The 16,008-nt window shown below is 39.5% G+C and overlaps 1 protein-coding gene across 1 annotated transcript; it reads right to left on the minus strand.

Annotated features, from left to right (window-relative positions):
* Positions 1-173: 173 nt before the first annotated feature.
* otulina (OTU deubiquitinase with linear linkage specificity a) lies at positions 174-2,810 on the minus strand. Its single transcript, XM_063483831.1, has 3 exons — positions 2,630-2,810; positions 2,309-2,430; positions 174-775 (listed from the first exon to the last, which is right to left on the minus strand). Exons 1-3 carry the CDS (start codon positions 2,741-2,743, stop codon positions 373-375), a joined length of 639 nt encoding a protein of 212 aa, XP_063339901.1. The 5' UTR covers positions 2,744-2,810; the 3' UTR covers positions 174-372.
* Between the last annotated feature and the right edge of the window lie 13,198 nt (positions 2,811-16,008).

The following is a 16,008-nucleotide window of genomic DNA, read 5'->3' on the forward strand; positions in this document are numbered from 1 at the left end:
TCGGCAGGCCATTTCTGGCCCTGGAGCCATATGTTTGACACCCCTACCTAACAACAAACATGGAGGTCAATACTGATGGCTCTATCTCTGTCATTTCATTTGCTAAGACATTCTGGGATACTGAAAGTTAACTGAATTATTTCCTAAAAACTGAGTTCTATAGACTATTTTCATTTTAGAGGCAACGATCCAAACATGCAGCAGGAAATTTCAGTTTATTTCCAAACACTTTAAAATATCTTAGATAAAATATAAAAATCCATAAGTATATAAAACATTATATACATCTTCATGTTTTTTTTGTGAGAAAGAACTTCACACCAAGCCTGTTTAGCGTCACAGTTTCAGTCATCACTCGAACCCTTTCAGTCACTACAGCTTCCTCAGTTCCTCTATGTGGCCGATGAGCTCTTGTGGCATTCCCAGTTCTGACACCACGTCAACGCAGGACTGCATGAGGAGGAGCAGCTCCTCAGTGGACCCCGAGCAGATCCTTTCTGGCCTGTGAGGAAAGTCCAAGTCCATTGTCTCTCCCTTCCTACAGCAGTCCGACTCTTCACAGCGCTGCTCGCAGCAGCCCCGGTCTGCCCGTTCCACCTCCAGGTCCTCCATGCTCTCGGAGACGTCGCTCACACTGGGCGGAGGATTCTCCAGAGCGTTCCTGATACCGTTCGCTATTTTGTCTTCATGCTGTGTGACCCTGTGCAGAAGGTCAGTCACAGAGGATGGGACGGGCTTTTCCGGATGCTGGATCTGGCACCAGCACCATATAGCGCTGAGAGACACAAAGAAACAACAGAGTCACATTCAATGGCACACAAAGGACACTTCAATGACAGTCGGTACAAAAGAGACTCAGGATGTTTCTGTGCAAGAATGAGGCTGAAACCTCTGAGAGGATTTCCATGTGGCATGAACGAGGACTTCTCAATTACTGAGATTTCACTGTGGATGCTGTCTGTTATATTTGATTGTTTATCCTTAATTTTTCCTTCATTGAGCACCTATATTGTATGTTTTTGTTTTTTTTACAACTTTTATTTATTACAATCTCATGATTTTTTAGAAACTGAGGGGGAAAAATGTAAGTATCACTCTGTAAAAATTTCTCATTGGACAGTTTCTATTGGCAGGGACAATGACTGACTCTAAACTACATGATTATAGGCAGAGTCCATTCCTGTTGGTGCCTTATTGGCTACTTTATACACATCCTATTTGAGTCAAGCCCACCTTTTATCAAGTGTTCAGGCTGCTGCTTGTGTAACAGCATGGGTCATTTTCTTGGCACACTTTGGGCCTATTAATACCAGCAACATTTAAATTGTTGTGTTTACCCAGCAGGATAACACACCATGCCACAAAGCTCAAATCACCTCAACTCTTTTTTTCTTGAACGTGGCAGTGAGCTTAGGGTGAAAATTCCCTCCACAGAATTCATGAATTGAGTCCCTGGATTTGGATGTTCTTTTGATATTTTCGTGAGATCATCAAGCCAGTCTCTGCCAATTTTTGTCATTTTAATTTAATGTTTATTTGTGCAATACTGGTGGATGGACTGATAGATGAGGTCAGGCAGGAGTCTCTGTAATGAGAGGAGGGAGATGGTGGAAGAGAACCTGGAGGTATGGTCTCTATCGTTTGATCAGATGTGTAAACCACCCAATTATTTAAAAAAAAAAAAAAAAGAGTCCTCTTTAATTGTGTGTGTGGACAATGATAAGAGTAGTCTGTTCCATGTAAACGCAGCTACTGATACTTGACTTCAGGAGGTCACCAGTAAGTGGTGTGACAGTGACATATGATCACAACTTCAAGCCACCGTGTATGGGGCAATACAGTTAATCAAACTTTTAATCAAAACTATAATTCGTTTCCACGAATTATAAAATAAGGCAACAGATTTAAAATTAAAAAAAAAAAAAAAGTCTGCAGACTCCAGGGTAGACCCAGAATACACTGGGCTGGACAGATTACATATCTGTCTGACCTGGAATGCCTTAGAATCCCCCAGGAGGATCTGGGACTTGTGGCTGGGGACTAGGAGCTAGGGATACCCTGCTTAGCCCTACCTACTCTCATTGCAACTCAACTTTGGATAAGAAGAAGACAATGGCTGGATGAGATACATGTGCAATCAAGGAGCCCAAACCATGTATATCATTAAGTTTTAAATAGACACGTGTATAACCCCTTTAAAATGATGTCACTTTAATATGTGACATCTTATTAGATGTTATTGTAAGGAAAACAATATCACGTGACAAGTCACATGCGGTGCAGATGTATGATGTTATTGATGGTTTACCTGACGATTCCTCTGAGTCGTCCCACAGCCACAGTCTGAGCTGCTCCCTCCTTGAAGCCCAGGTTGAATCCCACCTGAAGCGAGGCCTCCTCACCGGCATCAACTCCGTCCACATACCCGTCCTGAGAGAAAACATGAGCGAGTTAAACACAGAAGGACAGAACACCACATCACACACACACACACACACACACACACACACACACACACACACACACACACACACACACACACACACACACACACACACAGGACGTTTAGCACGCAGAGCCGGTGTGAGTGAACATTTCAGGATCCGTTTTTGATGTGAGCTAACTTTACCTTCAGTCGCTTCTTCATGTTGGAGGTCCACTCCTTACTCTGTAAACTAAGCTCGTCCGCACTCTCGTCGAAGACATCTTCTCCGCTCGAAGGCAGAGCTTTAACCCAGGACATGACGATTTAAGAGCAAAAACACCGTTTTAAACGCACTAGCATCTAAGCTATCTCCTGCTTCTTCTTCTACGGCAAGCGCGCTTTATCCTCGGTGGAAAACTGTATGTGCGTGCGCGCCACCCTCTGGCCTGGAGTACAAAAAGCCGTTAGTCATGCAATTCAACGGCAGTGCTACCGATACCGATACTTTTAATCTATAAAGGCGGCTTATGTAGGGTAGAGCAGTGTGTCATGATTTATGATGAGATAATCATCATCATTTTAATGACCGCTAAATCATTGTGATTTTTACTTTCTACAGTACTTACTTAACATAGCAAAACACTTGTCAGATCTTCATGTATTTTGAAGCTGGGTTATATGGAGACCTGGAATGTAAATGTACCCATCCCTGAAGCACCTTGGTTCAACTTGTATAGATTATGTACTACAGGCTATAAACAAAATACACATGAAAATCTATATAGAAAGGTTCAGACAATTTTCATAGTGTGTGTTTGAGGTATATGTATATTTTTCCAAAAGAAATAATTTAACATAATTCAATGAGCTACATAGTAAGCTTAGAGGATAGAAACAAAGTTTTAATCCTTTCACACTAATCTAATACCAATACCATTGTTGGTATCAATGCTATCGATATCTGGATTAATCCGCCCGCCTCTTCTGGGAGTGCCAAACTAATTTTAGTTCATGGGCCAATGTGTGTCCAAATTCAGGAGCTGCGGGAGGAAATTAAAAAAACAAACAAACAAAAAAAAACAAAAAAAACCCCACCACAATAACCTGTAAGAAAACAATAAAAAAAGAAGAGTATAAAAGGATAAATTTTATACAAGTCTTTGTATATGTATTAATAGGAAAACGTTTATTTGTCCATCTTGCATTAAAATGTCATGTCAGAAAGTGACACAGGTGATTGTGACATAAAGTAAAAAGTTAAAGTATATTGATCAAACTGGGCGTGATCTTAAAATTAAGAACTAAAAGTTAAAAAACAACAACAACAAAACGCAAAACACACAAAATTCCAAGATAATGAAAACCAATAATAAATAAATGTAAAAATTAGAAAAAGAAAAAAAGAAAAGAAAAAATACAGCTATCCACACCCTGGATAGGTCACCAGTCTATCCCAAGCAAGTTACAGATAAGATGAATTATTCTGATCTCACATTCATGCTCTGCATAGTTACATCTTTGCTTTACTTGAAGGAAACAATTTGTGCAAAGGAAGATTCTGAGCTTCTGCTTCACTGACAGCCTGTCTGTGATGGTTTGTATGCATACACCTGAACCAAAAGTCAGTTCAAGAAGGTCTTATTTTAAGGGTGGAATTTCCCTTTAAAGAACACTCTTCTTCGGTGGTATTGATGTGTAAAATGACAGCCTAGGGTGCGCACTGCCACCTAGTGATTTTACCCAGCAGGCACTGACAGTTTGAGCCTGCAGAGGGCGCTGAAGACCTACTTTAAAACTGAGTGTGGTCCACACACTACATCAAGACCATCATCATCACCATCATCACTGTGGTACAGCTCAGGTTTCCTGCAGTCTGTTTGCTTTATTCTCGTCCTCTAATTCTTTTTATATTTTTATCTGGTTTTTTTTTAAATCATCATAATTACACAGAGGATGCTTCATCTGTCAGTACTGCTTATTTTGTTTTATTACTTAATAACTGCAACATACTTATACATACTTGAGTATGTAAACCATCATCATGTTTGATTGCAAGGTTTTTAAGATAAAATGGAAGGATTAAAAATATGGGTTTGGGCGTTTCTTTAGTGTTTGTAATTATGCACTGTCGAGAGGATTATTTGGAGAGGCAGCAATTAGTGAAAATTCTTACAGCATCCCAATTAAATCAAATAATAAATCAAAACGTGGCTTGGGTGTGGCATATGCTTATATGTGGCATATAGCAAGATCATATAAAAACCAGAACAACACAAAGAAGGAAAAATAAACAATAATGTAATTTTCCATGTAGCTCTTCAGGACTTGTTGTAAAGGACTTTTTATTAGTGCTGTGCATTACTGCAAATTTTGGTATCGATCTGATACCGAGCACTATTGCCAATACCAGTACCAATATTGACACTTTTGAGTTAGGAAACCAGCTTATGTAGGTGAGAGCAGTGTGTTATGATTTATCAGATGAATCATCATTCATTTGCAAATTGTGAACACATTTGATTGACCGCTAATTCCCTGTGATTTAAAATGTTCACAATAATTATTTACCACAAACACACCTTTCAGCCGTTCATGCTTTTTAAAACTGTGAATGTAAATGTGCTACATACTATAAATAAAGTAGACCTGACATTCAACACAAAATGGTTCAGACATTTTTCATAGTGTCTGTTTAAGGTTTATTTTTATTAAAAAAAGATCTTCAAGGACAGAAACAAAGTATCGATCTTATCATGTTAGTATCGAACTAATACCAATATCAGCATTGGTATCGATACTATCATTATTTGGATCGATCTGCCCACCTCTTCTTTTTTTCATTTAAAAAACAGCTGTTTAGCAAAATATGGAACAATATAAATGCAAAATAAATGAATCTTGTGTATTTCACAATAAAACATAATTTCAGAGTGTGAGAAACTACTCAGACGCTGCTGCTCGAATCACAGTCCGGTGCATCTTTACAGCTTCCTGTTTAAGTTTTCAAAGAAAGAAATGTCATCCGTCATGACAAACACATTATTCACTCATCCATAATGCATCTCACCTCCCTTTTTCCCACTGTTGAGAAGAGAGAGTGGGAGAAATGGGGGAAAAATAAAACAAGCCCCTTGTTTTATTTTCAGATTTTCTCATTCTTCATGCCACGCTTTATGGAAAACACAGGAGAGAGTGGACAGCGGGTAAATGCATTTCACCTTGGTGGAGTGCATTTGCAGCCGTGGACAACAATGGCCTTGAGAATACTCTGAGGCCACGGTGGAGTTGTCTCTGTTCTGGAAATGGAGTCGGCCCGGAGGCCTCATTCGCGGCAGCCACACCTTCAGTCCCCCTCGCTCAAAGAGTCAAAACAACCAGCCGGGGCAATCACCTGACACATTTCCATCCAATTTCCACTGCAGAATGTGTTCATTTTCAGGCTAATGGCATGTCATTTTGCAGGAGCCTTTGGTCAAGAATTAATCCTGGAATCAAAACAGATTTTCCGGGGAGCAATCTTCCATCAAGTATTGATTTTTTTACACTCACGGAGCCTGTACTCCCTAATTTAACCTGACAGCCAGCAGCACAATGGACTGGGAGCACCTTGGCGTCTCACAGAGGGAGCTCTCCTCCTCCTCCTCCTCCTCCTCCTTTTCTCCACGAAGTGAAAGAGAGATTGGGAATGGGGGAGAAAAAAAAGGACTCCCTGATGTATAAAACAAAGAGCACTGGTTACAGAAAACAGAGAGCTAAAGCTTCCGTCTCTCTGTTTTACCTCTAATTATGTTTTCTAGGATAGTGCAACTTGGGCAGGTGAGGCTGAGAGGGGAAGAAGGGAGAGTGTTCTGGGGCCATCAGCTATCATTATGGGCCTGTTGACATCTGCCTGTCTTTGAGTGATTCTCATCTGTGATTTCCCCTGGCCATTTTCTGCAGATGCACGAAGAGGGGTTTCATCATGGCCCCATAAAAAAGGCCCAAAGTGTCCGCGCAGGCCTTCACTAATAAGAAAGCAAAGATGTGTCCGACCATGTCACACTCCTCTCCCATCCATATCCGCTCTCTTGATGCCTTCAGATATGCAATCATTCTCTTTTCTCTCCCTCTCCCCTTCTGTGTGTGCTGTAAGTATACTATACCCTACGTAGAGGTCAGTGGGATGAGAGGATGATGGAGGGCAGGGCCAGTCATTTTCCTCTAGCTCTTAAAGCTGCGATGACCCATGCGCAGAAGAGTTGCACTTTGCCAGAGGGGCTTTTCACGTGCTGCTTACAAACTACCTGACAGAAGGGAAACTGTTTCACTTTTTAATCTGCCGCGTGTAACTCATGGTCGTCCATTTCAAGCAACATATGGAGCGGCGTTTCTGTTTGGTCATGAGATTAGGTCACAAGTTTGCAGCACATTTCCTAGTGCTAAATGGATACTATGAGTCCCCAAACTCTTTATGCATAAATATGGTATATGTGTTATCCAAATCACCAGTGTTTCCAGTATACAGATGGGGGGGGGGGGGGGGGGGGGGGGGGTGGTGTTCAGTATGGAAAGCAAAGGCAAAAGCTTGTGCTCATACATCTGGTGATTTCTTTCCATTAAAAAAAAGGAAAAAATCTTGATTTGGATTAAATTCCAGTTTATCCATTTTAAATAAAAGAAAGATCCGGTTAGTGTAGTCGTGACTTTTTCTGGAGAAAATCTGATGTTTAGAGAAATAAACTATTTTTTTTCCCTTAGTTGCCAAGGCATCTGTCAGAGGACAAAGGATGCATGCCCTCAGCGTTGCTATGGCTTCTGCTCTAAGAGACTGTACAGACATAATTAAGGTGGCAAGATCTTAAGTGCTTTATTTACATACAGTATATATATAAATAGTCCTAACCCATTGAGATAAGAGATATACTGTGTCAACAATGTATTTTTGACCTGTACTTGACGTGTATGTGGGGGCGTGATCCTCATTGCTATAAAACCTGCATCCATTGTATTTTTGTCAGAAGAAGACATATGCTGATGTTTCTTCTCCTGTGTTAATAAACTCATCGTTTGATTGCACTTTTCTGGAGCCTCCGTCGTTTGTTGTCTGGTCCGCAGTTGAAATTGCTGTATAACTGATACAGCAATTTAAATTTGTGACCAAATGTTTTATTTCATTTGATTTTGACTTATTACACAATTAAACCTGCTCAGAAAAAGTGTTACTTGTCCACTTTAATATCTGTCTTACTACTTATGCCAGCAACTTCTAAATGAATGCCACCAGATTCAGAGTAACAGCATTTTCAAAGAGATCACCTGTGTCATTAAAATTGTAAAATTATGAGTGAATTTTTTGGAGCAAAGCATATGAGCTATAGTCTGTATACGAAAGATGGACATGGCCACTGTGACATCATCCGCCAGTTAGTGAAGTCATGTCATGAAGCCTTAGACTCACCTTTTTTTTGTAGTCCCATCTTAAAGCATACCCAACTTTATTGTTTTTATTGTTTTTTGGACTCTGGTGGGGTCCATATTTAAAAAAAAACAGATAACATGTTATGTTCAGAAGGACGTGAAACTAGTATTTACTAAAGTCATAGGCCGAGTGTGTAGCAGGGACATCTTGTCATCAATCAAACTTCTTTTTGCACCTACAGAAGTCGCCCCCTGCTGGCACATTAACTTCACTTTTCAAACAAAGAAAATTGGATATATTTGTTTAAAGTTTGGAGGATTACACCAATCAGGCACAACATTTTGACCACCTGCCAAATATTGTGTTGGTGCCCCTTTTGCTGCCAGAACAGCACTGACCTGCCTATTACTCCCTGTTCCAATTCTAATGCTCACATGACCATTGTTGGTATTTTTGGTGCTGCACAGCGGTCAGCATGGGCGCTCTGACTGGTCTCCAGCTGTGCATCCTCATACACAAAAACCTTTGATGCACTGTCTATTCTGACACCTTTCTATTGTTTCTATCAGAACAATTTGTTGGATCGGACCGGACGGGCCATCCTTCGCTCACCACTTGCACCACTGAGCTTCAACTGCCCATGACCTTGTCTCTGGTTAATCACTTTTCCTTCTTGGACCACTTTTCATCGATACTGACCAATGCAGACTGTGAACACCCCACAGGAGCTGCAGTGGAGTTGCTCTGACTTAGTCGTCTAGCCATCACATTTTTGGTTCTTGTGAAACTTGCTCAAATCCTTAAACTGGCCCATTTTCTTGTTTCTAATACATCAGCTTAGAGGACAAAACGTTCACTTGCTCCCTAATATATCCTACTCGCTTCATAATCTTATGCCTGATTGGTGTAAGTCCACTTTCTTTTTGCTGCATACTGTTGAATGTATTACTCTGTTTTCAAAAGTACTGCATCACCTACTTGTTACACCTACAGGAGCTGCCTGACCACGCCATGAAGCTCCCTGCACACAATTTTTGTGCTGATGTTAATGCACAAAAACTTTATGCACCTCAGCACTCTCATATCCCGCTGTGTAACTTTATGTGATCTGCAGTTTTGTGTCCATTTGCTGTGGTTCCTAAACACTTCCACTTTACAATAACACCACTTACAGCTGAAGGGAAGAAATTTCACAAACTGACTTGTTCCAAGAGCAGCACCCTGAAACAGCTCCACACTTGAATTGTGAGCTCTTTACACTCACCTATTCTTTCAAAAATGTTTGTAAAGGTATAATAAAGTATAATGCAAGGTCAAAGTAACATTATGTATTTAATCAGGAACAAAAATGAGTTAGTGCTGGGGCCTTCAGCTATATTACACATAAAGGTTTTATTTTATTTTATTTTTGCCAAATATCCAAGTGTTTGGCTGCTTACTCTGTTCAAAGTGATGCATTCAGTATTTGTATTTTTACGTCTAAAAGCTTGTATCAAAGAGCTGGATGTGAACTATTCATCGAAGCGTTATTGACCATTTTCTTTATAGATCGTGTTTGTGTGAAGCAGGTGGGAAGCAGAGTGAGCAGGCGCGCAGCTGCAGCTTCTCCCCAGGTTTGCTCGTGGTACTTTGCAAACACACTCCCGCTCTAAAACAGAGACATCACAGCCTAAAGACATGCATTCAAAACCCGGGCTGCTAGAAAGTTAAATGGGCCGATGCAATCAGCTGCTCAAGTCAGACAGGTGTCTCTGTAAAGACCAGGCTATTAACTCCTCTACCTGCAAATACCTCGCATTGTGTCATTGCTAATAACGCTGAAAAAAAGGGCAGTGGAAAAAAAACCCAAAACAGAAACAAGAGTGAAAGCAAAAGGGATCATATGCATGGCCAACCTCGATTGCATGTGAGGATTGGTAATTGCACCCCCAGAGGCATCTGGGTGTGCAGAGCAGCAAAGTGGGAGACGCCTGAGCAGCTCGGGCTTCACAGTCAGTGTACCAACATCTCAACCCCGAGGAGGAAGTGAAAACAAGAAGGCGGAGGAGCGGAGGGTGAGGGATATACAGACAGTTCATTTACCCAGAACATCAGCCCACCGCGCATTGTCTGAAAGATAAGGAAAGTGAATGCATCATGCCTGATGGAAAACAAAGGCAGCAATTTAAAACCATCTGCATCCAACACATGCACTCTCTCCCTCCACCTTTCTGTTTCTGTGTCCTGACTGATATTGAAACATAATCCATTTGGAGCGCCGACATGTCATTATATTTCTGCTCCCTCTCCCCATTCAGGACAATTTCAGGTGGCTGCAGGTTGAACAGGAATGTTTTATTTCAACCAGTCAGACAGTCAAGAGTCTTCACTTTGAATCTGCTCAGAAGACAAAAAAAAAACCTCCCCAAAAAACTGAGATACAAAAACAGGACTTACAGTTTTACTTTAAATTCTTCTTAAGGAGACCTCAGCTGCTCCTGCTAGCTTCTGCAGGTTCAGAAATAAATATATATATTCATATATAAAAAACAATAATTCACAAAGATTCAGAGATCAAAACTCGTCTTTACTGGGCGACTGTCTTTACTAGAAACATCACAGACCACAAAGGCCTCTGACTACTGTATTCTGCACTTAGATCTTAGCAAAGAAAGAAGAAAAGAATCAAATGTAGGTTTTCCAAGAGTTTTCTTCAAAATACGTGTTGAGTCTTCCTTTTGTTTTACTGTGTATTTCTCCAAGCCAGTGGTTCTCAAACTGTGGGGTGCAGGGGCCCCACTAGTGGGGCGTGGATGACTGGGGGGGTAAAACTTGAAGGGAAAACAAAATGATATTTTACCAAAAAACACAACTTAGATGATTTTTTTATTGTTAACAAATGCTAAAAATTGGAGAGCGTGAACTTTTTTTGGCTTATGAATTTGGGCATGTGAGAGAGAGTTTGTGAAACACTGCAAAAGCATTTTCACTTATTATGCTTAATATCCTTCATTAGACACTCAGAGGAGTTCGCTTATAACTCAATCTACGATAAAATCCTAAACGCTCAGAAGTGTTTGTTGGTAAAAAACATAAATACAGTACAGAATTATATTTGTCAACTCTTAAGTTTGGAAAGTTTAAAATATAAAAGATGTCAGAAGCTTGACCCACACTAAAGTAAGTATGTTCAAACTAAATTTTTAAGTATCATTTTAATATACTTTTAATGAAGACATTACTAATCCATGTAATCAGTTAGGTCTTTGGTCTTTTTCTAAAATCTAAAGTTAGAAAGGAAGCTGGAAAAAAAAGGTTAGATTATGGGAGTTTTTGTTTTTTAAAAATCTACAAAAATCATTTTACAATAACTTATTTATTAGTTTTTTGACTAACTGTTTCAGCTTTATTGCATACTCAGTTACCAGGGGCACCAAACCTACCTTATTTTTCACCATCCTAGTACCTGGTCAGGCACTTTTGTTTTTTTTAGATCTGTCTTAATTTCTAAACCTTGTTTAGATTCAACAAGGTGCTGGACAACATTTGTCAGAGATTTTGGTCCATATTGACATTAGAGCATCACACAGTTGCTGCAGATAGGTTGGCTTCATATCCAATGTGCCGTAGAGTTTTAAAAATGCTTAGTTGGTGCTAAGGGGCCCAAAATGTGCCAAGAAAATATCCCCTACACGATGATATAAAGCAGGATGCATCCATGCTTTCGTGCTTACACTAAATTCTGACTCTACCATCTGAATGTGACAGCAGAAATCAAGACTCATTAGACCAGGAAAGATTTTCCAATGTGTTACTCTCCAGTTTGGCGACCCATAATGAATCGTAACCTCAGTTTCCTGTTCTTAGCTAACTGGAGTGGCATCTGGTGTGGTGTTCTGCTGCTGCTGCAGAAGACCACACCAGATGCCACTTGTTACTTTTGTAACAAACTCAAATAACTATTTGTTACTCTGGTTACAACGAGTGGTTATTTGACTTACCAACCTATCAGCTTGAAGCAGTTTGACCTCTTCTCCTCTGACATCAACATGGCATCTTCATCCAGAGAGATGCAACTCACTGGATATTTTTACTGGAGCACATCACGTTCAAAAGCACTTAAATGACCTTTCCTTCCCTTTCTGATGCTCAGTTTGAAATTTAGCAAGTTATCTTGATCATGTCCACACGTCTAAATGCATTTAACTGATGCCATGTGACTGGCTGATTAAATATTTACGTAAATGAGCAGTTGAACAGGTAAAAGTGGCTGGCAAGCGTATAAAAAAGAGGTTGTTTTATGAAGATGATCAGCTTTGTACATTTTAACCTTTGATTTTGCTGTTTTCTTTGTACTTTTATCTTCTATTTTGTCTTATTCTGACATACAGTATCCTAAGCTGAAACTGAAAGAGCATTAATAAAGGTGCTCCAAGTTTATTCATATCATTTTTTGAACAGTTTTGTGAGTGTGAGGAGATTCCTTTGTATACATTCCTTTGATCAGCTAATAAAAAAACACTTTCAAATGTTTATGATGTCTGAACATAGTTTGATTCCCTTTACAAAAAGTATGAAGAGCATCAACAACAGACAGGCTTTAGCAATAGGATTCAGCGTTCTTGATTCAACAAGATTTAAGTGGTTAAAACTTAAAAATTGTGCACAAATAAGAACAAAACCTGTCAGCGTGACACATTCATACCCTATTCACGACCGATTCATGACTGATAAAAAGCTCGACATTTACTCCATAATATATGATGAGAGCTCCTTTTAACTGAGCCGTTAGACTTCAATCAAAAGCCGTGTGGTGCTGCTGCAGAGAGAGGATGGAAAGTAAACTTTTATCAGCAGCAGAATACAAACAGCTCGAGAAAACAGATATGGGTCAGGAGCTGCATCTGCACAATTACATTGTTAATGGCAAAGACAATGAAAATGGCGCGGATGGAAAACAAAAGAATATCAAATAACTCGCTCGAGCTGCGTACACCTCAGCCATCGCTACTCAAAAATACATCCAGCGTTTTGAAATGAAGGGCGGAGAGGGAGTGAGAGAGAGGGCTGAAAGGAAGACGAAAAAGCATCTTGAACATCAGTTTTCAGTCTAATGTTAATAATTTATGTTGTCTGTGCTTTTTATTATTATTATTTATTTATTTACTACTTTCTTTTCAGCAGCCTGCCCATTTTTCAAAGGCATCATGGACAGGGAAGCTGTATCAAACTTTTGAGTTTAGTTTCAAAAGGCTTTCTCCCTGTTTATTTATATATTTCTCCTTCTTTACACTTGTCTTGTTGTTATTTGGTGAGGCGAACACATGAAGCTTTGATGAGAAGCAAACCTGACACGTATTCTTCTCTGGTGACCCCAAGCAAATGTAAATAAAGAGGTAAGTATTAAAATACGCGACTCTTTTTTTTACAGCGTCTTCTCTCATCAAAACACTTTAAATGGCCAGTTACATGCATTCATCCACCCTTCCATTAACAATAGGTCAAACGGGTCAAATAACTCTACATCACCTCTGATGTGGAAGTTTGTTCGGGGTGATTCAAGATGCACTTGACCATGACCTCCCAAAGAGAGAGAGTCAGGACAAGTTTGATTTTATTTGGCACTCTCAATAACTCCGACTTTGAAAAGATGAAAGGAGAATCAGAGATGTTTTTAAAAAAAATATTTGTATGTTGCTCAAAACTCTGAACTCGACAGCACCTTGTACCCTGAAACACAAAATACTCAGCTCAACAGTATTCGGGAGAAAATATAGTGTAACAAAAAAAATTTGTTTCAACGTGATTACATTTACTCAGAGTATTTACTGTCAATGATTAGTATCGTTTAAATATTTTGTGTAAAAATAGAGCAAACTGTACTTACAAAGCCAAAATGGTCGCTGATGGTACTACCCTCTGCTAGCTTGTTACATTTTTTTCTCCATAATGACCTAATTTCAATTAAAATATGTACAATAACAAACAGGTTAACCAACAGGGAAATAAATAGGCAAAAATCAATCTAAACTGCATAAATTGCACTAAAGACATAAGCTAATGTGGCTTATAACTGCTACTCGCCTATGCTAGTTGCCGTTAGCTGGAGGTTAGCTAGAATTTTTAATTTAACAGCAGAGCAGCACAGTGCCACGGTGGTTAATACTGTTGCCTTACAGCAAGAAGGTCCTGAATTTAATTCCACCATCAGGCCTGAGCTGTTTTATGTGGACTTTGCATGTGTTTGCGTGGGTTTTCTCCTGGTACAGGTTAGCTGGTGATTCTAAATTGCCCGTAGGTGTGAATGTGAGTGCAAATGGTTGTCTGTCTCTCTGTGTTAGCCCTGCGACAGACTGGCCTCTCGCCCTATGGTAGCTGGGATAGGCCCCAATCCCCCCCCCTGCAGATAATTTAGCAGCTGTTTTAAGGTTGTGAAATTGAAATTGACCTGTGATGTCAATGAAACGTTTTTGCCCAGAGAACCTACGCTCACTGGATATTTTCTCTTATACCATCCTCTTTAAACCCTGAGATGGTTGTGTGGGAAGTAGATCAGCAGTTTCTGAAATAGTCAGAGCGGCCAGCACCAACAACCAAGTCGCTTAAATCACCTTTCATCCCCTGAACATTTCTGATACACAGTGTGAACTTCAGCAGGTCTTATTTACCGTTTTTACATGCCTAAATGAATTGAGTTTCTGCCATGTAGATATAATAGTGTATTAAATAAAGTTATAAAAAAAATTACTTCCTGACTTTTGACCCAGTGCTGACTGTGACTTTAATTCAGTTTTTATGTACTCTTTTATTTAACTTCTTTGCGTCCCCATATCTTTTATCTTGGCCTGTGTTTGTCCTTAATGTTTGGTTTCACTGCATAGCTCTTTGAACAGTCTCGTTGTTGGTTTTTAAAGTGCTTTTAAAGAAAGTGGTATGTTTTGTATTAATGTGTAATAAAACACTTACTTGCCTAGACTGAACTAAATAATGCATTAAACTTCAATATTGTACATTTAAATTTATAATGAAAAAAATTGCTGTCCTATTTCTATTTTAATATCCCCAGCCAATTTAAATATAATGCAATATTTAGAGCTGGCATAATCAGCATTACTAAGCTAGTTACTGTCAAGTTAGGTGAATGTTTTTTTTTCTACATCATAAGATAATTTATCTGCCATCAAGGGGGACTTCCAGGGTGTTTTTTAATGGTATGGCACAGGGGGAGACCAAGAACAAAACAGGTGGTGACAGGAAATTACAGTATGTATACAAAAGAAAATTCCCATAAAAAGCCCCCTGAGCATAATTTTCAGGCTCATGCTCAGCCTTCTGTCCTGCTACAGATTTATTACAGGCAGGGTTTGCACATAATTGTGTGTCGGATAGCTGTTTTGTGAAATTGAAAACATTTCTCTAGTCAGAACGGCACATGTTAAAAACATCAGTGCAATTTCCATTGAGGCAAGCAAGGCACTTGCCTAGTGAAATCTAAAAGTAGACAATTTTACCACTGTGAACATGTTCTCTCCCCTTTGTTCTCAAACATTGTTCTGTTATAGTGCTTATTGGGTGTTTTCCTGTCATCTTGTGGCTGCTGTTGCCTGTGGTCTCTGGAAGCAGGATTGACTCTGCTTGACATCCAACAACAGAAATCTTAGGTTAGTGTCTGAGTCCTGTTAAAAAAGGCTTGAGCTATTCAAGCTGAGCGGCTTGTTTGCACATATGCATTGTGGATAAACCTCTTGTATTTGATTGGAAACTGATGAGAGACCAGCATGGTAGGCAAGCTGCCACTAGCTCTACTTTCACTGCTCTGAGATCTTTTAGCATCTCTGCTTTGTGCGCAAACAGAGCGAGCATCATCATCTCAACAGATGAGTTTTCTCTTACTAACGTCCTTGGTCAAAATGTGATGTAGAGAAGTTAGAGTGTGGCGCGAAATAAATTTTTATGAATTAATTGAGCACATTAGCAATGTCAGTTCCTGCCAATCATATTTCTAGTGGCTATTTTGGACGTCGTTTCATAGAAATTATACATTTTTAAAGCATAACTATATTAGCTAAAACAATCACAGGTTCCCACACGTTACTGTGTTCTGGCCTTAAATGACAGATTCTATCATAATACACAAACACAAAAGTCATGTCAAACAATTGTTTATTACTAATTATGGTACAAATCAATGTGACAGACTTGAAGC

This window comes from Pelmatolapia mariae, linkage group LG9, assembly GCF_036321145.2.
Source record: "Pelmatolapia mariae isolate MD_Pm_ZW linkage group LG9, Pm_UMD_F_2, whole genome shotgun sequence".
In the NCBI taxonomy this organism is placed as follows: domain Eukaryota; kingdom Metazoa; phylum Chordata; class Actinopteri; order Cichliformes; family Cichlidae; genus Pelmatolapia; species Pelmatolapia mariae.